The sequence below is a fragment of the Pseudorca crassidens genome, chromosome 12 (assembly GCF_039906515.1).
Source record: "Pseudorca crassidens isolate mPseCra1 chromosome 12, mPseCra1.hap1, whole genome shotgun sequence".
Taxonomy (NCBI): domain Eukaryota; kingdom Metazoa; phylum Chordata; class Mammalia; order Artiodactyla; family Delphinidae; genus Pseudorca; species Pseudorca crassidens.
The window spans coordinates 2,856,431-2,884,004 of record NC_090307.1 but is presented as its reverse complement, the minus strand read 5'-3'; the positions used below and the strand labels follow the sequence as shown (position 1 = coordinate 2,884,004).

The window sequence follows — 27,574 nt, the reverse complement described above, 5'->3', positions numbered from 1 at the left end:
ATCACTGCACAGACCCCATCATCCAGGTGTATCACTGCCATTTTTAGAGATTTTCTTCTACTTGGTACAGCTGTTTACACACACACACACATGAGTACAGAGGACAATATGATTTTAATCAGCCTTGCAAACACTGAAGGTCTCGGGGTAGCAATTTTAGGAGGAATGGCCCAGAGGATAAGTTTCTAATCGTTGTAGAAACTTCTGAAAAATAAAAAGAAAGCTCTGGGAGAGGAAAAGAAAACACTGCAGGCACATTTCTAAAAAGTTAAAAAGTTTTCAAAAGTTCTGATTCAAACTAGAAAACACATATCAGGAGAGGAAAGGTGTGAACCATTTAAAAAGTGACATTTTAAACTGAAAAAACAGTTACATGTTAGTATTTGAGACACGGTCCACCATAGGTTGCTTAACAAAAAGAAGAAGGAGAAGTGAGAACTGATTTAGAGAAGTTTGCCACACCTTAAAAAAAGACATTTCGTGAGATGCCATAAAACTTGAGTGGGACATCCTGCGTTTAGACGCAGGGTCAGTCTTATCTGGTTCTATTTCCTTAACTGTATCCCATTCACTCACTGATTCCCATGCGGACCTTGTAGTAGGAGCTGAGGATGCGGAGAGAAATGAGCCGTGGGGCCTCCTTGGGATGCTCACACGAAGTAAACACAATGGATGTTTCAGAAAGAAAATCAGAGAACCATCAAGCCACCCCCTAACAGATCAGTGCCATTTAAACCGGTACCGGGTGAGCCAGCTTCCTGAGCCGGCGTCACACTTACTTCTGCTGAGACACCCTAGGAAAAAAGTACATAGTGATTCACCGTTTTTAACTCTTAGGATGTTTATTTAGCAAGATAAGCTGCACTGGTCACGGCCCTCCGTCCTCCCGCACTGTGCTCCTTCTGCATCTTATCCTTGACTGATGTCATCTTAAAGAGGAAAGAAGAAACCCAGCGGAGCTTTCATTACGGCTTCACCAGCGACACATTCACCCATCACCCTCCCCAGCCACGTTTCAGCCTCACGGGCTTGCTTTACAGAACACAGGCTGGTCAGATGCTCTGGGTACCGGTCACCGTCTGGCCTTATGACCCTCATCTAAGTGCCACTAAGTCTGCTGTTTCTCAGGGCACCACGTGTATCTTCGACCTGAGGTCACCGTGGAGGGGATGTTACTAAAAGACAAATATTTATTTTCCTTTATCTTCTGCCATATTCACGTAGCTGATAGATTTAATCCACCTAGAAGTTTGCTGAAAATGGCTTGGGGCACAGGATCAGCGGCCCACATAGTACACTGCACCAAACTGTTATCTGCACAAAAGCTTAAGAACTGGGTCTCTGAGGCCCATTTCCTGGACTTGAATCCTGCTGCCCCACCTGCTAGCCGGGTAACTGTGGGAAAACAACTGAAGTTTCCTCTACTCCGCTTGCCGAAGTGTGAAATGAGCATCATAACTCAGAGGTTCTCGCTGTCTGATCAGGACATTCCTGTGAATTGAAGATAATTTTAAGATTCTGGTTTCATCAGAAGAATGGTAGACAAGCCTTCCCATAACGCTGGGGAGATAATTCCCAGAAGAAACGGAAGGAGCGATGGCAACAAGTGAGCATCTTTGGACATCTTTTGTGGACTTGTCGCTCTGATACACGCTTTGTGACACAGTCCTTCTTCCCACTCATTTCTCCCTGGAGGTGTCAACCCGGGGACTCAAGCAGAGGGTGGACAGCAGCTCCAGAGTCGGAAGGCAGAGTGTCCCCGATGGGAATGCTGACGGGCTGACTCGCATCCACGGTGCTGGAATGTCGCCCATCTCTGGTGTGGTCACCCCTCGGCTCCCGGCACTGCCCATGGCTCCCGGGAGCTAGCATGGGCTCAGCCACTGGGGTCGCCGGGACACCCCAGTCCAGCGTCTTCCCAGGAAGGAGATAAGCCAGCGGGAGACCTGAGGTGTGGGCACCTGGGGTGGAGGCCGGGATGCTAACTGGTCAGTTCCTCGCCCTGGGAGCACTTTGTGCTTTCAAGGAAAATTGTGGAATCTAAGGGAAACTCTCTCTCTCTCTTTTGTTTTAAGAAGCAAGTCATTCCTTTCACGCTCAGAATAAATCCGGGCCCCATATGGGCTGGCTGTACGTGTTTAGCTTAAATTCCTACAGCACTGCTCTCTAATCACATCTCAGAGATCTCAGCTGCCACCGGAGGGGGAGAGGGAAGCAATGAGACTGTCCCCGCCAACAGCCCATCAGCCCACGGCCATGCGGGTGCTTCAGGGACCAGGACGCATGCGGGGAGGATCGAATCTACTGGTATTTTCTGTGGCTGAAAAAATCCTCCTGCATGTTCTTGTTATTTAAATCTGGTGATAAACTTTGTTTGAAACTGTTAAAGTACTGAAGTATCAACACCAGAAGAAATCGTGTGTGTGTGTGTGTGTGCGCGCGTGTGTGTGTGTGTGTGCGTGCGTGTGTGTGTACACGTGCGTATGTCTATGAGTGTGTGGGTGCCTGTGCGTATGCATGTGTAAGTGTGTACTGTTTGTACAAAGTAATAAGAAGTATATAAAAATAGCTCTTATTACTTTGCACTTATTATTCGGCATTTTTGGTTTATTTCTTAAACAAGGATCACAGTTTTGCTCTGGGCTGGATTTGGACAAGTAACAGACGATACCAGCAAAACACTGAAAGCTTATGGGATCAAAGCAAAGAATACGAAGAAACATGACAGTCAGACTCACATAACCCGACTCATCTCAATGGCATGTCCCTTTTTATGCAGCATCAGAACAGGATGGAGACATTCAGGCAAAAGTGTGACCTTAGCCCATCTAGACCAGGGCTTCTCAATGCTACATTATTGGTATTTAGGGCTGGATAAGCCTCGCTGTGGGGCAGAGGTTGTCCTGCATGTCATGGGACGTTTAGCTCCTTCTTTGTCCTCCACCCAGGAGACGCTAGTAGCCCCTGCAGTTGTGACAAGAAATGTCTCTAGACATTGACAAATGTCCGGAGGATGGGGGGGGGGCTCCCCTGGTTGAGAGCCACTGGTCTAGACAAAGAGAAGCAACAGAGACGGGGTGAAAATTGTGAATCTGTTCACAAACATATAGGACGGTGATGAGTTTTTCATGAAGACATTCTGTGGGTCATCAGAACTCCACTTTTAAAGAATGATTTGAAAGCAGGGCCCACATGACAAGGATTAGAGAAGGACTGAGAATCAGACTTAACTTAGTCATTAAAGCAGGTGCTGCCTCGGCAACGGTTTCTTAGACGTGACACCAAAAGAAATCATGGATAAACTGGACTTCATCACAATTTGAAACTTCTGGGCTGCAAATGGTGTGATCAACAAAGTGAAACGAGGGCTTCCCTGGTGGCGCAGTGGTTGAGAGTCCGCCTGCTGATGCAGGGGACACGGGTTCATGCCCCGGTCCGGGAAGATCCCACATGCTGCGGAGCGGCTGGGCCCGTGAGCCATGGCCTCTGAGCCTGTGCGTCCGGAGGCTGTGCTCCGCGACGGGAGGGGCCACAACAGTGAGACGCCCCGCGTACCGCAAAAAAATAAATAAAGTGAAACGACAACCCAGAGAATAGGAGAAAATATTTGCAAATCATTTATCTGATAAGGGTCTAGTGTCCAGAATACATAAAGAGCTCCCACAACTAAACAACAAAAAGACAAACCACCCAATTAAAATAACTGGCCAAGGATCTGAACAGGCACTTCTAGAAAGAAGGCATATGAATGACCAATAAGCCCAGGAAAAGATGCCCATCATTGTTATCCATTAAGGAAATGCAAATCAAAACCCACACGACACTGCTGGACACAATAAAAAACCTGATAACAAGAATTGCTGGGCGGACGTGGAGGCCCTCGTACGCTGTAGTGAAATGGTGCAGCTGCTGTGGAAGAGACTCCGATGGCCCCTCGGAAACAGAGTCGCCATTTGACCCTGCAGGTGCAGCTTCGGTACATACCCAAGAGAAATGAAAACATACGTCCGTGCAAAAACTCATACACAAATGTTCACAGCAGCGTGATCTGTGATACCAACAGGTGGAAACAACCCAAACGTCCACCAACTAATGAACGGGTAAGTAAAACGTGGCATTTTCCTACAATGGAATGTTATTCAGCAGTAGAAAGTAATGAAGTATTGACATATTCTACAACACGGGTGAACCTTGAAAACATTATGTAAGTGAAAGAAGCCAGACACACACACACACACACACACACACACACACACACACACACACCTGTTGTATGATTGCATATTTAAGAAATGTCCGGAAGAGACAAATCTGTAGAGACTGAAAGTACATTAGCGGTGGCCTGGCGTTGCGGGTAGGGTGGGGTGGGAGGATGGTTAGAATGAGTAACTTGAATAGATTTATGACTAAAGGCAGTGAAAATGCTTCCCACTCAACACTGTGGACTCCAGAGGAAAAGAACCGTGATGTTACAACTCTCAATGAGATGAGATTTCAAATCCAGGACTCCTTTTCTAGATTTGTCAGGAAGCATTTTTGATGATATGAGTATATGAAAATCCAGGATTTTTAAAATTCAGAAGGTATATAAGAGAAACGAAAACATATGTCCACACAAAAACTTGTCGATGAGTTTTTGCTTATAGCAGAGTTCTTTATAATAGCCAGAAGGCGGAAACAACCCATCTGCCCATCAACGGACGCATGGATACACAAAATGTGGCATATCCGTACAAAGAGATACTACTGACCTTAAAAAAGAAGGAAGCACTGACACAGGCTACAACGTGGACGACCACTGAAAACATTACGCTACGTGAAAGAAGCCAGACAGAAAAGACCACATGTGACATGACTACATTCACACAGAATGTCCGGAACAGGGAAATCTAGAGACAGAAAGTCGATGAGTGGTCGCTTAGGGCTGCGGGCTGGGAGGCTGGTCCCGGGGGGCGCGGGTGACGGCAGCAGAGCGCAGTTCCTCTGTGAGGTGATGAAAATGTTCTAAAATTGATTGTTGTGATGGTTCCGCGTATCTATGACTAAGCTGAAAAAGCACCAAACTGTACACATTAAACAGTGAACTGTATGGCATGAGAATCACATCTCACTAAAGATATTTTAAAAAACATAAATGCTTAGTTTGCAGGTAGTTAATAAAGATATTTTATTAACATTAATTAACATTAACATTAATTAACATTAACATAAACATATTTTATTAACATTTTAAAAAACATAAATGCTTAGTTTGCAGGTAGTTAAAATGAAACGTTGTAGCGTCACTAAAGGCAGTTTAGAACTACGTGCTTGAGGTGCTTGTGAAGCCGTTATCTTGGACTAGGAAATGGTCCCTTTACTACTTAGTTTAAAAGCCACGCTCTCTGCAAGACCATTTGGCGGTGTAATTAAGATCGCAGTGTTCTTTAAATAATGAACGCAAAGAAAGGAGCTCAGGACTTTATTTCAACACTGGTCACAGCAAAGTTAAGTTTTAACTAGTGTCACAGTAAAACTGTTTATCGAGACCTGTTATGTAACTGGACGTTCTAACATCTATTTTAGGAACACAAATATCCTATTTATTCCTGGAAGTTTCTGCTCCATCAGCTGTTTAAGTAGAACAAGAAGGACGGTGACAAAGGCAGGGCGTGGGGTGGTGGGAGAGAGGGAGGGGGGCTTTGTTCCGTGTATCTCTTTTACTGAAAAGAGTTTGATGGTCGTGTGAATGGCAAGTTTAAATAAAATGCACTTAAAGCTAATTCACAGAAGGGCATTCATTCAGTTCAAAAAGATATCCTACATTACTGAAAACAGAAAAAGGCAGTGGAGAACTCTGCTTTTCTTAATTTGAAATTTCCTTTAGTTTTATAGAATGAAAACCTCTCCTACTTAATCTCCCTGAACACATCACTCTACGCCTGCACATGGGTAATAACTGCTTCCTGTGATGCAGACAGGGTGGAAGGGGCAAAAGTCTAGTAATGGAAGATGAATCTTTGCTCAAAGGAAAAACATGTTGATATATCAGAGTCTGACCATTTTTCTGAATATATACCTCAGCTCTGCCAATCTCTTCAACCTCCTCCGTTTCCTGTTTCACTGTAAAATGGGCATAATGATACCGTCTATCTCACGGGGTTATTCTGAACGCGAAATGGGTCCATACGTGTGGTGATTGTAACAGTGTCTGACCCTCAGCTAGCACCGTCAGTGCTGGACATCATCACGATTTATTTTAGTCTTATGCGTCTTCTGATTACTTTCCACATTTTAGTAAAGGTGGAAATAAAATCTTCTTCAGTGAAAATCAGGTTTTAAGGTGCACGTCAATGCAATCAGGTCGAGAAGTGAAAGAAAAAGCGATTTCACAGCGAACTCTGATTGTACCTGAGTTCTGGGTCCCTTGCTCGAAAGGAACAAACTCGTTTTGCAAAATGGAACTGTCACTTGCCTCTGCAGTGCTTTTCTTTGCAGCTGAGTTCTGTACCTGTGACCACCTAGGCGATTCACCGAAACAGAAACCTGCTCGGACTCGTTCCAGGAGCTAGAGAAACAGTCAGGCCAAAGCTGGTTTCCACCCGTTCAAGGTCGGGAAGAGCCACTGGAACCTGATCAAGAGACCAAGTGCATCTCAAGAATATGATACACGCAGTGCCGACAGATGCCGACCACCAAGACCAATACGATCAATTCCTCAGAGGCGTGCATGCGCCATTCTCTGCAAATGCACACGCAGGGGAACATTCTCTGCAAACACACACGCAGGGGAAATTTGGTTTTTCAGGCCACAGACCTTCTCTTGTTCCATAATTGACAATAAAATCAAGTCAGAGTATATAGTTAGGAGAAGATACAAAAAATATTTTGAAAAACCTCTTTATGGAAGGTCAGGTGGCAACTAAATTGTCCAGGAAAACGCAGATCGAATGGGTTTCCCTGTATATTAATGAAACCATCCTTTTGTTTTAAGTACCATAGGAATTGTGACCTAAAACAAGCATGGTCAGTCTCCTGATGTTTTAGAGCACGCTTATATGCTCGAGAACAAAATCATAAAATCAAAGATCGATTTTCTCTTAAACGCTGAAGAACTGGCGAGAAAGGCAAAAGATACAATGTTCCTAAGCAGAGTGAGGAACTAAATATTTCGTATTCCGACAATGAAATGAGAGGAATCTCTTATTAAGAACGGCTCACCGAAAAGCAGTATTATAAACTCCTGGACTGTATTCTACAAATACCACATCATATTTCACCTTGAAAAACATTGCAATAAACCTCTTTTAAAAGGACTAAAATTGTCAAAAAGTAGAATAGAATAAAATAAATATTTTCTGTGGGAAGCTCCCCACCAGCAGCTGGAAACGGCAGGAAGGACTCCTCCCTGGAGCCTCCAGAGGGAGCACGGCCCAGCCGACACCTTGATTTTAGACATCTGGCCTCCAGAAGGGTGAGAAAATGAGTTTCTGTTGCTCTAAGCCGCCCCGTGTGTGATGATCTGTCGCGGCAAGCACAGGAAGCTAGGACGATGCTCCTGGAAGCTGCACTGTGTTTCAGGCTGGAAGGTACCAGCCCACCGTGCCTCTCAGGAATACTTCCCTTGTGGCCCGGGTGCAGCCTGGAGAGTCTAGCTGCGGCACCTGCCTGAAGCACCTACAGCAGGTGACTACCGGACCGCTGCGGGCCCTCATCCCTTCGTGCCTGACCCTGGACACCTCCACCTGCAGGGCAACGTGATTCCCCAGGTGTGGGGGCAGCTGCTTAGCCGGGTCTCTGGCATCCACCCCACAGCCAGGTATTTCTTTCCAGACACAACAGCACGGCCAGCATGCTTCCAAACGTCGGCAGGCTTTCCTGAATACGGGCTGCAACTCTCCTGCAGCAGCTGAACACGAGGCAGTGCGTCCGGGTGGCCATAGTGCTGTCCCACCGTCTCCCACCTCACGGGATGCTGCGGTGGCGGCTGGCCAAGAGGCCTTCGCCATTGCAAAGGAGGCTGCAGACATGGGGTCAGATCTTAAAGCCTGGCCTGCGCTTGCCTGAGGCTGAGATGAACCACTTCTCTCCTTTTCCAAAGAAAACCACCATTTATCAGAGCAGGCATCCCTTGCCACCCTCGGCGATGGCCCCCTCTCCAGAGGACCATTTGCATCAGCTGACGAACACGCTCTTAAAACTCCACCGTCAAAAGCAAAACGGCCCCGACTGGCTTCCACGCCCTTGCCAGCTGCGCCGTGGGTCCGGTTCCTTCTCCACACAGCTTCTCAAGGAGGTTTCCGGGCCACTGTTGCCAGTCTCCTTCCAATACTAATCGGGTCTCACTGCCACCATGCCACCAAAGCATCTCTGGCCCCGGGCAGCAGGGACCCCGGGCTGCTTCATCCAGTGGTTGACCCTCCATCCTTTTCTGACCTGGACTCAGTGCTATTTGACCGGTGAAATGCTTCTAACACTCCCTGCCGGACCCAGTGACTCATGTCCATCCCCCCACCTTGTGGCTGCCCCATCTTGGTCTCCCTTACGGGTGCCACTCACCCTCCTGGTCCCAAGTGTTGAAGTCCAGGGCTCAGCCTTGGATTCCTCTCTAAACCCGTCTCCTTAGTTGATCTGAGAGTTATGAATTGGACGTCTCTGCCGGCGCTTTTTGCAAGGTGAGCACCTAAGGGGCACCTCAAGCTCGCGGTGATTTTTCACCTGTTTCGCTAACCTACCCTGCCCACGCTTCCTCACCTGTGCACAGGTGTACCCCCGACGCCCAGGCCCCAACCCTTCATTCCCTTCTCTCTCTGACGCCCAGTTCATTGGCAAATCCTACCAGCTCTCGCTTCAAAGGTAACTGGAACTTGACCATTTCTCAAGGCATCTACCTTCGCCCCCGGCCGGGCACCGTCATCTCTCAGAAGGACAGTTCCCGGGGCTACCTGACAGCCAGCTAGGCGCTCCGCGATCTAGGCCTTTCCCTGCCTACCTGGCCTCCTATCTTACCCCCTCCAGCCCTGCCTCTCCCATGCACCAAGGTAGTGGCTGGCTCAGTTTCTGCACGTGTGAGATCCTCCACCTGGAACACCTGTCCCCAGAGAGCCACGTGGCTCCCACCTTCCACTTTCCCAGCCTTTGCTCTATGCTGCCCCATCGCGGTGGCTCCCCGGCAGCCCTCACCCCTGCCCTCCTGAGCCCCCAACCCTACATATTTCTTCTGAGCCCTAACACCATCTGAAGTACCTAATTCCCATGTTGATTTGTTTATTATCTTGTCTCCCCAGCGAAAATACCTGCCGGTGTGGGCGGTCACCGCCACGGGGCCCTGGTGAGCACATACGACCGATGGGACCTGCTTTCGACATTCTAGATACTTTCCTGGTTCCTGGGAGGCACCAGCGTTCCAGAAAAGGAAGTGCAACGGAATGTGCACTACATTAATAAGTTGGGTCCTGACACCTTTTATTATTTAACGTCTTCATTGGAGTGTAATTGCTTTACAGTGTTGTGTTAGTTGCTGCTGTAGAGCAATTTGAATCAGTTATGCGTATATACATATAATCCCCCCTCTTGGGTCTCCCTCCCACCCCTCCTATCCCAGCCCTCCAGGGGGTCACAAAGCACCCAGCTGATCTCCCTGCGCTATGCGGCTGCTTCCCGCTAGCTAGCTATTTTACATTTGGTAGCTGACACCTTTTATTTTTACTTAATCCAAAGGAGGCAATGTGGGGGGATGTATCTGAAGAAGTTTCCTTCCCTACAGGCATTTCCAGCAGAAGTAACCAGCCCCAGCATGGCGTGAACTTCACTACCAAGATCAACTTGGACGCTGTGCACGGAGCCGAGGCCTCATAAGCGGACCCTGGGGTGACGGCACCCACTGGCCGTGCAGTGTCCAGTGGCCCTGGGACGTGTGGGTGCCAGTGGGTCAGCCTCCGTTCCCACAGGGTTTGCATTCCAGGGTGAGGCGGCGAAACCAGCCAGAGAAGGAAAATGGACCCGATGGTTTGGGTGGGACAAGGAGAGTAAGGTGAGCAGCTGGAAGGGAGGGGCCGGGCGGCGAGGGCGGAGCGCAGGGGGGCAGGAGGGGACGGGTGGCAGAGGCCAGGCCCCCAGATGCGGAGGCAGCACGCGGCTTTGCCAGCAAGGACAGGTCTCAGACCCTGCTTCCTGAAAGAGGCAGATTCCTCCCCAAACAGTCGAAACCAACATGTAAGCTTGCCTTTCACTTCTAAATTTCAAGATGCTGGTATTTTGTTAAGCGACTTAATGCAGCTCTGCAACAGCAGGGTGTGAACGCACGCACGTCTGTGAGTAACCCAGGCTGCAGTCACCCTCACTCACCATGGGTAATTAACGTAAATACCAAATTGCCTTGTCTGTTTACTGAGGGCTTGTGTTTGGTTACATATGACTTGTGCTAAAGCATAATTTAGGACGTATTGAATAACAGAGTCTGTTTTGCAAGCATCAAAAGCCACAGAAACAATAATGAATTTCATCGAGGCTTTTGTTTAACTGTATGATAATCAAATTAATGGGGGTACCAAATCTCAATTAGGAGAGTGGTGTGTTAGAATCATACAAGTGCAGAGCGTGGGCTGAGCCTGAGAACGTGTCCACACAGCTGCCGATGGGCATTTTGCAGGGCTGGAAGCTGGCGGGTGAGAAAAATGCCACACGTTCAAACACACACACACACTGACAAACACAGAAAGATAAATTTTCACAAATGTATTCCAGCCTATAAAATCTCTCACTTCCAAATGTAAAGTTTTAAAACCATACTGCCTTAGGACTCCCCTGGTGGCGCAACGGTTAAGAATCCGCCTGCCAATGCAGGGGACACGGGTTCGAGCCCTGGTCCGGGAAGATCCCACATGCCACGGAGCAACTAAGCCCGTGTGCCACAACTACTGAGTCTGTGCTCTAGAGCCCGCGAGCCACAACTACTAAGCCCGCGAGCCACAACTACCGAAGACCACGCGCCTAGAGCCCATGCTCCGCGGCAAGAGAAGCCACCGCAATGAGAAGCCCGCACACTGCAACGAAGAGCAGCCCCCGCTCGCTGCAACTAGAGAAAGTGCACGCACAGCAACGAAGACCCAACGCAGCCAAAAATAAATAATAAATAAATAAATAAAAGAAATCATTTTTAAAAAAGTTAAAAAAAACCATACTGCCTTAGTAATGAGTGAGAAAAGACAAGAAGCATCATTCTGAAACCTGGATTTTTAGGTTTTGTTTCATTTAAAACATTGTAAGAGGGTTTGAATAAATATAAAAAAAATTCTTCCTTAATAACAAAATAAACACAGGGTTTTTATACGCAATGACACGCTTTTCACTCTCAGAGTCTGAAATAAACTTGTCTTCAAAGATAAAATTACATGGTGGCCTTTCTGAAATTACCTGGCAGCGGATGAGAAATGGCAGCTCAGGGAGGCTTCATGGGCACACCCAGTGGCGAGCCCTAAACCGACTGGAGATTAAAACAATTTACCACCTAAGCCCTTTCCCCAGCCCGTCAACATGAACCGCCTACAGGAGGGCACTGCTCTCCACTCCCAGGAAATCTAACTCACCCACCCTCTGGAAAGGAGAGTTTCCATCTAAACACTTTCATTCAAGTCAGGAGGAATTCAAGAATACATATCTGCTGTGCCACCCCTGGAATCACGTTCTCAATCAAATGTAAACCCCAAACGAAGCCTGAGAACTACTTCACGTGACGCGTATCCATTGAGAGCTCAAAAGCTTCCCCACCTTAAAAAAAACCTATTCAACGAAGTCAGCGCTGCCTCTGCTTGTTCTGTGCTGCGCATCTGATGACAGGCCAACATTTCTGGCCTCCCTTCCCCCGTCCTGTCAGCTCTCATAAATGATTTAGCGTTACCGATGCAGGGACAGAGGAATTAGGGGCTATGACAGGGTGAGGGAAGGAATGCGGAAGGAACGGTTTATGAGTCCAGCTGAAAACAAGACGACAAACGGGTGTGTTCCAGGGTCACCGGGCTCCGGATTCCACGTGATCTGCTGCCCAAGGCCCAGGAACATGATCTTAAGGATAGAAGCCTCGTGTGGGAGTGGCCTGAATAGAGCCGTCTATTCAAGCCGTCCCCTCGGGGGCACGGTCCACTGTTGCTGTAGTTTTACCCAGAGAATGATTTTATTGTCACGTCATTTATAAAGTTAATGACCAGTGTTAAACATATCACTTCTACTGAACGATCGTGGCCCAAAGTCAGCTGCTTGCAAGGTTGGTCACAGTTTCTGATAAAAACTAAGCTTGCGAACTAACTCGCAACCCTAATAAACCCTATAATAGGGTGAAAGGACACAGAAGGTGCGCATCTCACAGGGTCCGAGGCCCCTGGGGTGTACAAGCCCTGAACCCTAAGTCGGAGGCCTCGAGGTCCCCGCAGCCTGACTCCTGGGGCCCTTCCCTTAGCAGCTGAGCCGGGAGGGGCCCCCGAGCAGGGGTCCACGAGGCCACCCCTGGGATGGGGAGGGGCTGGGCCTGGGCCAGGGACGGGGCAAGTTCATAAATCACGTGCTGCCGCGTGGCCTGCCCGCTGGATTTATGCTGCCTGGGGCACCACTGCATCATCGCCCCATTATTTTTATTAAGGGCTGTGAGGGCCCGGGGTCTGCTGGCTAATTACACCCCTGCCTTTACCACTCACTCACATGTGTGTCTGTGAGGCCTGTTGCCACCTGACTGACAGAGGTGTGAGTGTCCTCAGTCTATCAGAGGAAACAAAATGCTCACTCACAGACCTCAGAGATCAGAATCAAGCTAGGGTCGTGCTTTCCGTGCAAAACCGTGATGGGAGACTTTGTCGTTAGTACCTTCCAAGAGCAAATCAGTGCTGACTCAGAACATTCGCGAACCTGCTGTAAAGGCGGACTTAGGAAGACGGCGCTCGCCTGCGGGTGGGAGACGCTGCATCTCCAACACGGCAGTCTTCACCATCCCTCGGGGCGCAGACAGCCCCCCTTCAGAGGCGGCCCTGGGGTCTTAAATACAAATGCGACTTCACAAACCAGCCTGGAATGAGATGTTTCATTTTATATCCTCGTGGCTCGACTCTCAAGTCAGGGACAGATCCCATGTTGATTTCTCCATGACCGTAATCAGAAGGCTACTGATTCTGGGAACCTCTTTAAAAGGATGCATTTTCTACACTATTTTATTTCTCTTTTTAGAAGCTTGCTGAAATTCTTTTGGAGGCACTAAGCAAGGCAGGTGGGTAGGCATCTGTGTGTGCAGGAAACTCGGAGGCACTTAGATAAATGCATGCTGTTTGCAATGCGAGTTTCCCAACCCTGCAGCAGGCGGCCCCCTTCAGAGGGAGCCGCAAGTAAGCAATGGGGCCGTGAGACCCTCCCAGCCAAGGGAGGTGAGTGAGGACAAGACCTGCCCCACCTGCTGGAGCTCACGGCTCACAGCGCTGTCCTCTGCAGTTGCTGGTATTTATAAGGGTGTGTTTCCAGAGGATTTTACCTTCTGAACTCGATGCTCACTTTTGTACGCAATCATATGACTTTGAGAAAGACCCAGTTTTTGTCCTTAACGAGAATTGGAGCTGATGTCTCTCAGGCAGGGTTCTGGGGACCCCAGAACTAGGAGGACATGCCAAGCACCCAGTGGAACGGCATGTGCCTCAAAACACACGGCTATTTAAATCTGAAGTTTAAAGGTTTGGTTCCTCTGTTGTACCAATCACAGTAGCCATGTGTGTCACGTGACCGCCCTATTGGCCAGCAGGGGCACAGGGCAGAAGGTCCTGCTGGACGGGGCTGCAGCGGGGCGTCTGCAGTGAGCAGCAGACGCAAGGCAGCTATTGGTACAGTGCACCATCGGCCTATCGGAAGGCGGTTTAATGCTGTGCAGCTGAGGCGAAGGGGAATTCTTTATGGGTGTGTGCGAGAGATAGAGATGGAGATACAAACAGAGATGGAGAGACAGACAGACAGACAAAGGACTCTGGGACTGTTGAAGACAGATACAAGGGAAAGACCGCCTGCACCTTGCAATCTAAGGCCTTACTTGATGCTGACTAGGTCTTTCCATGTATCTGACTAGATTGGTGAGTGTCTGCAGGGAAATACCGTCTACTTTTCAGCCCCCTAAACTTTGAAACGTATATTATTTGATTAACTTAACTACCTGAGTTCTCAAAAAAAATTGTTCGTGGAACCGGCCTAAGAAAATGGAATTACACATGTATGGGTCTAACAGTTGCCAACACACTGCAAAATCAAATCAGAAACGTTAACTTTCCAGGTGGATTCCCTGCTCGAAGACACGGCAGCCCCATCGAGTGGGTCTGGGTGACTGGACGGAAGTGAGTTTCTTGGCAAACCCGCTTCCCATTCTGCGAAGTAGCCGTGGTGACGGCGGTCGGTTCTAACAAGGAACTGCAGGAGGAAGCATGATGTGGGGCGAAAGCAACGCTGGATTTGGGGTTTGAAGGGCCCACCTGTGCCGTACGCAGCGCGGGGCGCGTGGACGACTCCCTGCCCTGGGCTGGGGCCCACAGGTGAAGGCTGCCAGCACCCACCCGGCCTGGAGCCGGCGGTGTCGGGGGCGCCCTGGACACCCGTACGGGCTGTGCAGTTAGGGTCCCCCAAACAGCAGCACTGGGGGCGGTGGGGGACAAGGGCACAATACCTGCAAGCAGAGCCCGTGGGAGGAGAGAGGATGGCACGGAGCTGGCCGTGGTTTAAAGCAGAAAGATTCCTCCTTCCCGAGGCTGGCGTGAAAAGCACGGGGCCTCCTGAACAAGCGACACTGCTGACAACATGCCCCACTTGGGACAAGACGATGCAGGATTGCGGTTCTGCAGAGTCAGTGAACCCCCGGGGGAACACGTCAGCCTGTCCCACAGCTGGGACGTCAGACGTTTTGAAGGAAACGTATTTTCCCGTCAAATCTACATTTTCCATCTCCACGCTGGTGGGCGGGGCTGAGCTGCTGAGCGCCTCTGTGTGTATGCGTGCAAACTACACCTCTCCTTTCTCAGAGCGTCGCCACACACTGGGCTTTGAAGAACAGCTGAGACAGCAAATCAATTTAATCGGAAACACAAAACAGACCAACAAGTTACTCCCCACTGTAAAATCAGACACGAGTCTAAATTCTAAAACTGCTCTCAGACCTTGTTTTTCAGTGTGGTATCGTTCTTCTTAAGCTGATTAAATAGAAAACTCCAGAAACATGGATGGGCGCCTTTGGAGAAACTTTGTGAGCCAGATACCACTGCCAAGAAAAGTATAGAGATCCCACAGGTGAAAAGCAGGCTTTCAAAATTATTATTGTTAGATTTTCAAAAATTGTCATAGATCATCACTTGATTTCACTCATTTTGGAAAATCTGTGGGGATGCCAATATAAACTACTCTTTGTTTCTTATGTTTCCTGGTAGTAATGCTTCTGACTAGCAATGGCCTCACTAGTTTCGTATGAAAACTTCTTGAAGTTCATTCCCATGTGGACTGAGGTCAGTGCTCAAACAAGAAAATTAAACAAAGCTGAAGAATTCAGGTGAGAAGTAGTTCAGGGACGCTGGAAATCCCACTCGCTCAAGGTCAGTAGAAAATTTGGAAGCAGGAGAGGCAGAGTCCCCAGGGACCGGCCCTGTTCCAGAACCTTCCACTGACACCTGCCAGGCAGCCCTAGTAAGCCCCAGGTGACAGGTGTTGAGGTGGATTCTGAAGGTCCTGGTCTGTAGGTGCTGGGAGCCCCGGTTCTCCACACTTGACGCCTGGGCGGGGCCTGAGGGTCCAGCGGGGCAGCCGTCAGCTCCGCCCGCCTCGGACCCCTCCCTCTCCCTGAACCCTTCCCACCTGCGGCTCTCCCGATTTTCCTCTTACCTCTCTGATATCGGTCTCTGCCGGGGAATCTTTTTCCTCTGCACAGCAAAAAATGGCACAAAAGCTCTTTCCCACAGGACGTTCACTGCTGCTCTGGGAGATGTTGTCAGAAATCACGGTGTTTAGGGCACCCACGGGTTCAGGAGGGAAGCCGCTTACAACTGCTGAGCACAGACGACAGGCCTGGGGCCAGGGCCGTCCTGCTGAGCCAAAGTTATCTCTACGTAGCCAGAAGGTATTCTGACTTGTGCCAGTAAGTTCCAAGGCCGCCCAGCACGGTGTCAGAAATGGAAACACCAATGGAATGTCTAAGGGGCCACTGGCCCTACCCTCAGCAACGCAAATTCATCAAAAAGGATGCCTCTTCCCAGCAATCACTGTGAGGGGACAACGTGACTGACAGGCAGCGTCAGGCTGCGGAAATGGTGGGGCTGCTGCCTGGGGGACTCAGAATCCACAGCGCTTGGAGGGGCCGAAACTGGGAGAGATTTGCAGAAAAGGATTGTACAATGGGTGCCCCAGGTCGAATCCTGTTTGCAGTACTTAAACATTTTGCCCGTGTTTCCCTGATCCCGAGGACACAGGGAAGGACCACTCCTGGGCTTTCCCTCTGCTCTTTGTAGCCTGTTCTCCACGCTGGTTAAAGGCCACCAGGCAGGCCAGGGCCCCCGGTCCCATGGTTTCCCTCCTGTATCCCGTCATTGCGCTGGGCACAGGGTCAGAGTTTTGCTGATCTCTCCAGTCATACTGGGAGCTGTTCTGACAGAAGATGCACGCGCGTTTCTCTTAAAACAACAGCAAGAATAAGAGCATTAGGAACAGAAGCAGCAACGGCCCAACACAGGACTTGCTGGGCACCAGGCAATGCTCTGTGTGTCACATCCTTCGGCTCACGTAATGTTCACCGTTTTCTCATCTCCGTAACCAATGAGGGAACCGAAGCCCAGGGGCGTGAAGTAACTGCCCCAGGTCGCCTGACAGTTGGTGGGGAAGCCGGGCTTTCGTCACTGAGTCCAGCCCAGTCCTACGCAGGGGAGGTGCTTAATAGAAGTCTGCACCTGCCTATGGATGGGTGAATGGATGTAGGAATAAGTCAAGATTTGAGACACTTTCAGTCCTAAACAGCTAACTTACTTGTGAACTCTGAAGGGACAGAGTCCACACACGAGTTAGAACAGCCTGCCTCTTGTTAGAGAAAACTGGGGGCAACGCAAAGTGTCAAGTGTCCTGACGTGTCTGTGGCAGCACCACGACGCACCTGGTGCGGAGTCCGAGGCTGACTCCCAGGTCGGACCCTTCAAGCTGCCCCAGAGGCTTGGGGGTGATTCAGGGGAAGGCAGACGAAGCCACGAGACCAGAGGCACTCCCGATGCCCTAAACGGTCTCTGGATTCGGGCAGATTTAAAAAGGACGCTCCTGCTTTCTCCTCTGCACCGGACTTTCACTCATCACTGCCCTTGCTCTGCGGTTACTGGCCCAGCCAGGGGACAGAGGGCAGCCATTCATCCACACCCCTCCCCAGCCCCTCCCTCCCCCTCCGGCTTCTCCTCTTCAACCCCAGCTCTCTCCCTCCGAGGGCAAAATCAGACCCATCATCATCTCTCAACGGACAATACTGGTCATTCGCAATTTCTCTTTCCTCTTCATCAGGCAATGGATGAGATGCACGGCGGGCAGGGCGGGGGGCGTGAACTGGATGGAGGACACCATGAAGGTGTCCGGGACACTGCCTGGCGAGGCAGCAGGGCCCACAGGGATGGGCCTGGCTGTGGAGGCTGCCGTCCAGTCTGGAGCCGCCAGCCACATGTGGCCACTGAGTGCCAGAAGAGTGGCCAGGCCATATTGGGATGTAAGCTAAATGTACCCCCGAGTTTGAAGATTCACTGAGACAGAAAGAACAGTAAAATACTTCACTGACAGTCGTCATAAGCTGAAATGATATTTGGAGTATATTAAGTTAAAGAAAAGATATTAACATGAATTTCTTCCTGTCTCTTTACTTTTTTATGTGGCTACTAGAACGTTTAAACGTCCACCTGCGGCTCTCCTTCCATTTCTGCTGCCTGGTGCCGACCTAGAGGGACAGAGAGCCGCCCCACAGCCCAGCTCCTGCGTTCGCTCCCCACCTGGCCTTGGGCCAAGCTCACAGGCCACTCTGAGAGTCCATCATGGGTAAAATGAAGATGATACTCAGAGGGTCAGAGCGTGGAGAAGGGCTGAACGCATGAGGGCAGCACATGGAGGACACAACCTCAAGGCCACTGTGCCATGTGGACAGATGGTCACGGGCAACAGACAGGCACGGAAGGTTCTGGACAAGCCCCACATCCTAGGGGCAGCGGGGGTGTTGGCTTATGGATCTGGGGCCTGGAAGGTTAAGGGGTCTGCGAGGGAGGCGTTAACAGGACAGAAGCGAATGCCAAAATCTCATGATGGGGAGAGGCCAGGGCAACGGCAGTGCCCACTGAGGGTGAGGGTCAGACTCTGGTGGCAATCACCAGGCAGGGCTGGGGACACTCCTCTCTCTGGCCTCTCAAACCTCCCAGTCACTTCTCGCCTGCATCAAATAACACGGACATTGTGGACTGACGCGTGTTCCCCGAGGAGCCACGTGTCGAAGTCCTAGCCCTCCAGGAACGCGGAATATGGCTGCATTTGAGGGTGGGGTCTCCACAGAGTTGATTAAGGTAAAATGACGTCACGAGGATGGGCCCTAATCCTATAGGACTGGTGTCCTCATAAGAGGAGATCAGGACACAGACACACACAGAGGGACGACCACTTGAAGACACAGGGAGAAGACGGCCGTCTACACACCAAGGAGCGAGGCCTCAGGAGGACCCAGTCCTGCCGACACCTGGATCTCAGATTCCAGCCTCCAGGACTGAGAGCGAATACACGTCTGCCGTTCAGCCCCTGGGTGTGCGCTGCTTTGTCACAGCAGCCCTGGCAACCACACAGCCACGGCACGGATGCCTGGAGCACGGCAGGCGCTAATAGCAGCTGGTGTGTCCAAAAGAGAATCACCAGAAAACCCCAATGAGCAAACCCATAGGTCAGAGACTGACAACAGTCAGAGCAACGCCGAACAAGACAGAAGCCCAGCACAGCCTCAGTAAAGGGTGTGGGCACCGTCCTAAGGCCCAGCTGGTTCTCCTGCGGAAGAAGTGCTCCAGCTTCACTCCTGTGCAGACCTGGAAATGAGCCCTCCCCTCCAGGAGCCAGAGGGGCCAAGCGTGTCCTCCACCTGTGCAGGGTCCCCAGGCTCCCAGGGCTGCCCGGGCACAGCCTGCCCAAGGGCGGGGGCTCTTTGAGAACCATGTGTCCCGGGGACGTGGCAGCTGGTACGTGTCCTTCCCCGGTGCTGCCAAAGGACCATTGTGAAAACGCACTGCCTGACAAGGAGCTGGTAAGTTAGTGAGCTGGGCTTCCTGGAAGCCAAATCCACCAGGATACTCAGAAAACAGGGAATCGGAGGCCAGCAGGGATTTCTTTATGTCTGAGAATGAGGGCTTCCCTGAATGCCACTGGTTCCCCTTGTGGATGGGGCCTCCCTGACCTCCACCACGCACACTCTGCTCTGATGGGGCCCCGAGGTCGCGCTCGCAGCCGCATCACTGCCTGGACGTGCGTCTGTTTCCACATTAACACGCAAGGCTGGAACAGGAACAGAGACATGCCAGAGCTGTCCCTTCCATCACAGGCTCCTTCCTACATCGTGACACGCCTTCTTCGGGAGGAGAGAGAAGCCAGTGAGAGAGCAGTGGGGCGCCACGGGGAGGAACCTGGCAGCAGGCGGCTGTGCGCTCCTGGCCACCGCGGCTCCCTCCCCAGCTGGGCCGAGCGCGGGGGTGGGGTGGGGGGTGGGGGAGAGGGTGGCAGAGCAGGGGGTCACGACACAGGGCCACTGCCTCCTAACGTCCTCCGCAGGCCAGCGGGTTCCAGGAAGGCAGCAGGCGCGAGCGTGAGGACGCGGGGCTGATGGGGGACGCGAGTGGAGAGCAGAGGAGGGCTCTGGGCCCCCTGTGCGGTACGGGGGGAGCCGCAAAGAGGCAGAGCTGGGGAGATGAGTGGGGTGACCGGTCCCTGCAGACCCCCGCCTGTTAGCAGGTCAGCAGTCAGCCCCCGGACACAGGCAAACGCTTTACGTCCATTCCCTCGTAAGTGAAGAACAAGCTTCCCAGAATGACCACAGAAACGTGCAGATGCGAAACTGCAGGGCACGAGCTCATGTGGTTTTTCTCTATTCTGGTTTCAGCTGACACTCCACGTAACACCACAGGGCAGGGGCCCCCAACCCCCCGGGGCCGCAGACCGGTACCTGTTTGCGCAGCCTGTTAGGAACCGGCCGCACAGCAGCAGGTGAGCGGCGGAGAGCGAGTGAAGCTTCATCTGCGCCTCCCCTTCGCTCGCATCACCGCCTGAACCCCCCCATCCCCCCCACCCGCCTCCGTGGAAAAATCGTCTTCCATGAAACCGGTCCCTGGGGCCAAAAAGGTTGCGGACCGCTGCCCCAGAGCACTCCCTCCACAAGGCCTCAGATATTTTCTGTCAAGTGACAAACAATTAAAAGAAGACAGCTGTTACCTGTAACAACTCCCTACAGGAACCAGTGGTCTTAAACGCCCAATTTCAAAGAAACATCAGCAGAATGTTAAAAATTAGCTTTCAGAAAACAGAAGCGTCACTGTGGCTGTACCACCGCTCAGGAATCTGACGTTGATAAAAGTAAACCAGTGAGAACTACGTTTTGGTGCTTTACAACGTCCAACAACAAGAAAGACACTGCAAGCCACAGAGAGGTTTACAGAAGCAGACTTGCAAATCAGTCACTTAAATCAGCAGTGCCTTAAAATACCACGTGCTAACAGGATGGGGCTCTCTGAGAAGAGCTGTTTCTCCACTTTCACTCTCAGCTGAGACTATCCTCCTGGTGCAGATGCCACCAGACCCACGGTCTTTAGAGTAACTGAACACATTCACAGCTCAGAGTTACTAGTATCTTCACGGGGAGATTACCAGTAATACAGTTCACGCTCGAGTTGTAGAAAACACTGCGTGATTCCCCATTCAACATTCACTAGAACACTTTACACACTTAGAAAATTGGTCCTCCTTTCAACAATGAGAGAATTCCAAATCAATAATAACATTATAAAAAGGTAAACCCCTTCTAGGTGACCTTGGGCCTGACATCATTAGGAAAGAAACTCCGTAACATTGTTTTAGATAAAACAATGTTTTCTCAGAACACTTTGTAAGATAAGATATGAACAAAAACAGTATGTAATCACTGATTTACATGAATGGCTTGAAAGCAAATTATGGAAAATTACCCACCTGGCTGATATGGAAATTGAGTCTAAGTACAGATCAGAGAAGGGCTCATGGCTGCAAAGTTTATTATTAAATAAAACCCATAGCACAGAAGCTCAGCAAAGAGGTCCTGGGGCTCAAATGTAATGTCATTCAACCCGGTGGACATTTATGAAGCACTTCTGCGCGCGTGTGGGCTGGTGGAGGTCCATCCTCAGCACTGTGACGTTCTGATGAACTGTCATTTGTCTTGAGTTAAAGGACCAAAGAACTGGAATAATTAACCTTTCCCCCCTACAAATTAGGGTGGATTCACAGTTCTGCGCACAGCATCAGGCCTATTGCCTCATAATCTGGAATGATTCTTCATGGGCAGAGAATGAGGCCAGCAGGTGCCCTGGTGACGGGCCATCGGTTTGAGCGGCTCAGGGGGAGACAGGCTGAGAACCACTTTCCCAGTCACCCTGGGGGAATCAAAGGTGACGCAGAGAATCATCGTCGAACAGGGGAAGCTGACGTCCGTGGAATAAGGTGGAAAGGGGCGAATGTGAGGCTAGAAACACCCGGAAGATTCATGCTGGGTCACTGCAGGGATCTGGATGACTTTCATTTGCGTTTTTCCCGTTTGCTCTCCTGTGTCTTCCAAGCTCCCTGTGATGAGGGTGGGGGAAGGGACGTCGGGCCGACGGCACTGGCGAGGCCAGTCACAGTGAGACCGTAGTGGGCCTGGAGTCCTGGCCGAGGAATTCGGGTCTTGGACTAGCATTCTAAGCCCTAGAAGTTTCTAAGGTAGGAGGATAAGAAGCCAATTGTTTTAGCGGAAAACCCTGGTAGCCACAGGGAACCTGAGGAGGGTCTGTGCGTTTGCAGGATTTTTGAGCCCGCTCACTTCTTACCTTATTTCCCTTCTCGGCACCTAAGTCTCGCTTCCCTGCGTGGTTCCCCATCCTGAGCTGTCGAGGCCTTCAGATGCTGAAAGACAAAGAGAGGCCGTTAGCCTTGGAACTGGTACTCTCAGAGTTTTCTACGCTAGTTTTCAATCAGCGCCATCCCGTTCCACATGCTATACCCATTTCTGAGAAAAGAAAACGAAAGCCCCCAAACTCAAGAGGCACCCAAAGTCTCATGAGTGAGTCACTGTCTTCTGAGCCCTGGCAGAAAGCCAGAACGCGGGACGGCTGCCCAAACCCGGATTCTGTCCAGTGACAAACACTGTTCAGTGTGTTTCTTCATCCATAAAGAAGATGAACTCATCTCCAGAGATCTCAGACTGTGCACAAGTCCAGATGGACAGACGGAGGTACACCTCATGTTCAGTAACAAGAGGAACAGAGATGCAGAAAAGTGCCGACGCGCCTCAAAATAAAAATAAGCCTGATGCTTCGGGAATCGTGTGAGCACAGAAACAGCAAGACCCGACCAAGGGCTGCTTATCGGACAAGCATTCCAAGAACCCGCAGCATTTGTAAGGAAGATAAAGTTGGATTTAAAAAAGCACGTGTTCCTCATTTGTATTTTCTAACCCAAACTTTAGCAACAAATTTATTTCTTTTCCTCCAGAAAGGCACAGAACTGAAGAATTTAGCCAAACTCATTCCACACAGATTCCCTCATCCCACACACATCCCTGGACCTGCCTGAACCACAAGGACCACTTGCACCATCACCATACACTTGTCAGCTGGCTCCAGGTGACCTGTCTTTAAGGGCCGTCACAAAATTCAATCATCCACGATGTACCCTTTTCAAAGAACATGTGAGTAGTAGCTCCCTGCTGAACGAGGAGTGGCTCTCCTTGAAAGGCAACAAAATGAATCGTCTTCTAAAAATGGGAAGGGTTTCTAAAATATCACACATGCCTGACGAAAGGCAAGCTTTGTTTCCCCAAAGGCACTCTTTTGCAAAGAAGGAATTGCCCAGTATCTGAATTTCCGCAAAGTCTCCCATATCACGGGGTGACTCCTCAGTGACTACGAAGGATACCCATGCCCTTCCCCAGGCAAATTGGTGAGAAAGGGAGTGATGGCGTCTTAGAGCATCACCTCCCAGTGTGTGGGGTACAGTGAGCTGTTACCTGGTGGAGACCGAGCACCTGAGGAGTGGAAACCCTTCCCGCCTTTGTATTTTGTAAATGGAAACTGGACCAGAGCCCCACGCAGAGGGAGATTTAGTTAAAAAGTGCTGTACTTCAAACGACTTGGATCGAAGTGGGGATCATGTGCTCTGGTGAATCAAAGACATGGTTCTAGTGGTGATAAAAACACTGCTGACTTAGAAGAATCATGTGAATACATCATGTATCAGGACATGAAGGTGAAAAAACCAATACTTTAACGTGTATGCTTTAACATGGTGACTATAGTTAACGATACTGTATTGTAACCGGCAGACCCCGTTTCACAGTTAACGGGACTGTGTTGTACGCCGGCAGACCCCGTTTCACAGTTAACGGGACTGTGTTGTACGCCGGCAGACCCCGTTTCACAGTTAACGGGACTGTACTGTACACCGGCAGACCTCGTTTCCTAGTTAACGATACTGTGTTGTACACCGGCAGACCGCGTTTCACAGTTAACGGTACTGTACTGTACACCGGCAGACCTCGTTTCCTAGTTAACGGTACTGTGTTGTACACCGGCAGACCTCGTTTTATTGTGCTTCGCTTTATTGCTCTTTGTGGATATTGCATATTTTATAAATTGAAGGTCTGTGGAAACCCTGCATTGTCAGATGATGGTTAGCATTTTTCAGCAATGAAGCATTTTAAATTAAAAAATAAAATCTATGCTTAAAAAAAATAATAAAATGGGGGCTTCCCTGGTGGCGCAGTGGTTGCGAGTCTGCCTGCTAATGCAGGGGACACGGGTTTGAGCCCTGGTCTGGGAGGATCCCACATGCCGCGGAGCAACTAGGCCCGTGAGCCACAACTACTGAGCCTGCACGTCTGGAGCCTGTGCTCTGCAACAAGAGAGGCCGCGATAGTGAGAGGCCCACACACCGCGATGAAGAGTGGCCCTCGCTTGCCACAACTAGAGAAAGCCCTCGCACAGAAACGAAGACCCAACACAGCAAAAATAAATTAATTAATAAACTCCTACCCCCAACATCTTCTAAAAATAAATCAATTAATTAAATAAAATAAAATGTATGCTTTTAAAAATGCAAGTCGACCTTTGCAGATAATTTCAGTATTCAGTGCAATTCTATCATCCACCTACCCAATTTACTTACATGGGACCACCCCCTAAAAAACCTCTTTGGGGTAACCTCACTGGGAAAATGGAGGTTTGGGGGCACATATGGTAGTTTACTTGATAAGAGTGGGCACAAAAAGGTAAAGAGGGGACTTGTTTTTGTCCTCTTGGGGTCTGAACTGCAGTTGGAGAACATGACTGCACGTTCTCTGTGCAGGACGACGGTCTGAACTCTGGGAGTAGAGGGGGTCACTCTGAACTGCGATCTCTCTGTGGTCCCATGCGGGGTTCTGAGGAAGTACTGATAACTTGCACTGCGTGTGTAATACACAGAATAACAATGCATCAAACATCCCTGTTTAAGAAATAAGAATTGGTGTATTTGGTTGGGGAAAGATAAGTTAGGAGGTTGCGATTAGCATATACATACTACTATATCTAAAACAGATAACCAACAAGGATGTACTGTATAGCACAGGGAACTCTACTCAATATTTTGCAATAACCTATAAGGGAAAAGAATCTGGAAAAAAATATATGTACATATAAAACGGAATCACTGTGCTGTACATCTGAAACTAACACAACATTGTAAATCAACTATACTCCAATAAAAAAATATATATAAATAAAAGTTACCTCCAAAAAAAAAAAAGAATTGGTGTATTTGAAACTAAACACAGGCAAAAATAGATAACTTCTTTTCAAGTTCACAGCTTGGACTCTTGGGGTTTTCCAGCCCCGACACAGAGAAGCGAACGCTGCCATCTCTGTTCTCACCTGGACAGTATCTGAAGCCCAGCATCCCTTACCTCCTCCCGTTTCCATCTTATTCTCACCCTCCTCAGTCACCTCCCCCGCAGGTATTAGGCAAATCCCAACACAATGGTCCCCCCTTCCAGAAAACAAATCTCTAAGGATTTAACCTAAATCAAAATAGCCTGGGACGTGTGAATATTCGGGGGGTTGCTTGTGGACAAAAGGAGAGCTGATTTTGGAGCAAGGGCTTTGAGGCACAGCTGATCTAATCACATGTTGCTTGCCCTGCTCCTTGGAGCGGGGACGCGTCTTCCAAGCCAGCGTGTTCTGATCAGAACTTTATCACGCCTCAAAGCGCAACTTGGGGGTATACTTGGGAAGACTGTTCATGAACTATTTTAATCACTATTAAAAAAACTCAAGACTACTGGACACAGAATAGATTGAAATAACAAAAGTCCGGGTCAGACTTTTGAGTGTGTACAGACTTTTTTTCCCTTCTGTGTCAGATTAACAGAATGAGAATTTATACGTGTGATTTCGAGTAGGCAGATTCTAGCCTTAAGTGCACAATTTGCGCACCAGCAGGAAAAGAGAGACAAGAAACTCAAAGTGACAATTCTCAGATTAGGGCCCCTCATTAGAGGGATCATCAGTCCTTGAGGCGTGTGGCACAGTCCTGTGGTGAAAATGATGGGCAGTGGACTTGTCTGGGGGTAACTCTGCCCCATTCCGCCGTGGAGAGACGGGAGGGTTGCATTACAGAAAGAAGGCTGCCCTGGCAGCTGGCCTCCATAGCGAGCTGAAAAGAACCTTCTGCAGACAGAAGAGTTGGACATTTGAGGTCATCTTCATTTCATTTTTTGCAATTAGTCAAATAGAGAGAGCAAGAGGAACCTTCACGTGGAACGCTCCTGGAACTCAGGTTGACTCTGAAGCATCTCCAGGTTCTTAAGAAGCTTTTCGTGAAATAAGAAGACAGGAGATTGGTGGAAGGGGAAGTGGAGGGCCAGGGCTGGGAGCCTTTAGGATAGACTAGGTTATATCGGGCCTGCCCCATACTCCTTAGGTTGAAATTCAATCCCAGATGTGATTTCGAAACAGCCACTGGGATTATTGAAAATTTCCATGTTTTCGTGACCATCCATACTTTGTGTTATTGGCGCGGGGCGGGGGGGCAGTAAAAATTAAGCACGTGAGTGCGGGTTAGTAACCCAGATTCACTGGTACGCAATCCAGTCTCAGCTGCTTGGATCTGTTTTCAACAATGTGCAGCTAAGACCACTCGTATCACTTTGGTGGACCCTGTGAAGGAGTCACAGATAAAACCCACGTTGGGTGGAGAGGAGTGTGTGTGAGTGGGGAAGCTGAAATGCTGGGGGCATGCAGGTGAAAACACCTTGCTCTGAGCATTTTAACCACCTGCTTTCTACTGGAAGTCCTGACATCTAGAGTGAACACGGTGGATGAGACCTCGGTCCCAATCCAGGCTCCTGTGGGGTGACCTGGGGCAAGTCACTCCACTTCTCTGAACCTCAGTTTCCTGTCAAGCAGAAGCAACAGAAGCTCCTTCACTGTGCTGGCTGCGGTGAGAATGAAGTAGGGGCTGGTCAGGGTTGGCTGGGGTCAGGGTTAGGGCCTGGGTTGGGGTCAGGGTTGGTTGGGGTCAGGGTTGGGGGTCAGGGTTGGGGTCAAGGTTGGGGTCAGGGTTGGGGTCAGTGTTGGGGTCAAGGTTGGGGTCAGGGGTTAGGGTCAGGGTTGGGGTCAAGGTTGGGGTCAAGGTTGGGGTCAGGGTGAGCTCTAGGGCTGACGGCTCCTGCCTTTCTCGTCCCTTGCACAGGGTGCCCAGGGTGGGTGGTGATCAGCTGAGAAAACATCTTCTAGCCGTCTAGCTATCTATGATTGCACGCCTATTGCAGAGACCTTTACGTGGGTTCCCCTATGTGTGGACATCCGCTCTTAAACTCCCAGGTCAAGAGAGGAGAAAGGGGTGAGCACACCGGTGCCTGAGAAGCCCAGAGGTGACATCCTACACGAGCCCATAAGCAACAGCACAGGAAGCAGCGTGACTTCTCCTGTTTCCAGACTAGAGTGGGTGGGGGATGGGCGGCGAGAAGGGAAAAGTGAGACGGAGACTCGAGACCCGTCGGAGGCTGCAGACACTAACAGGCTAAGCTGCCTATTCCTCCAGTGCCTTTGGGTGCATTTTCACAGGCAACGGGATTATCGTGACATCTCTGCCTCAGTAGGTTTACTGTGGGAGAGAGAAGGCCTCAATTCAAGTCTCCCTAGATAGAGCTGTGGCCCCCATAGCATCCTACCGCCTCCCAAAACCCTCGGAAACGGGAGGGGATCACCGTGGGCAGTGCTGACCTCTGGGCTGGGAGGAGCGTCAGGGCGGTAACCTGCGTGGTCCCACGCGTGGTCATACGCATGATGGGGCG

General features: G+C 50.0%; 1 protein-coding gene across 5 annotated transcripts in view; it reads right to left on the bottom strand.

Annotated features, from left to right (window-relative positions):
• The window catches only part of MBP (myelin basic protein), a 112,945-nt gene that overhangs the window by 66,861 nt on the left and 18,510 nt on the right, over window positions 1-27,574 (bottom strand). For all 5 annotated transcript variants that reach the window (XM_067698811.1, XM_067698814.1, XM_067698810.1 and 2 more), the window contains exon 2: window positions 22,074-22,149. In XM_067698811.1, the coding sequence (XP_067554912.1) occupies window positions 22,074-22,124 (51 nt within the window). In that variant the 5' untranslated portion in view covers window positions 22,125-22,149. The remainder of the gene's footprint in view (window positions 1-22,073; window positions 22,150-27,574) is intronic.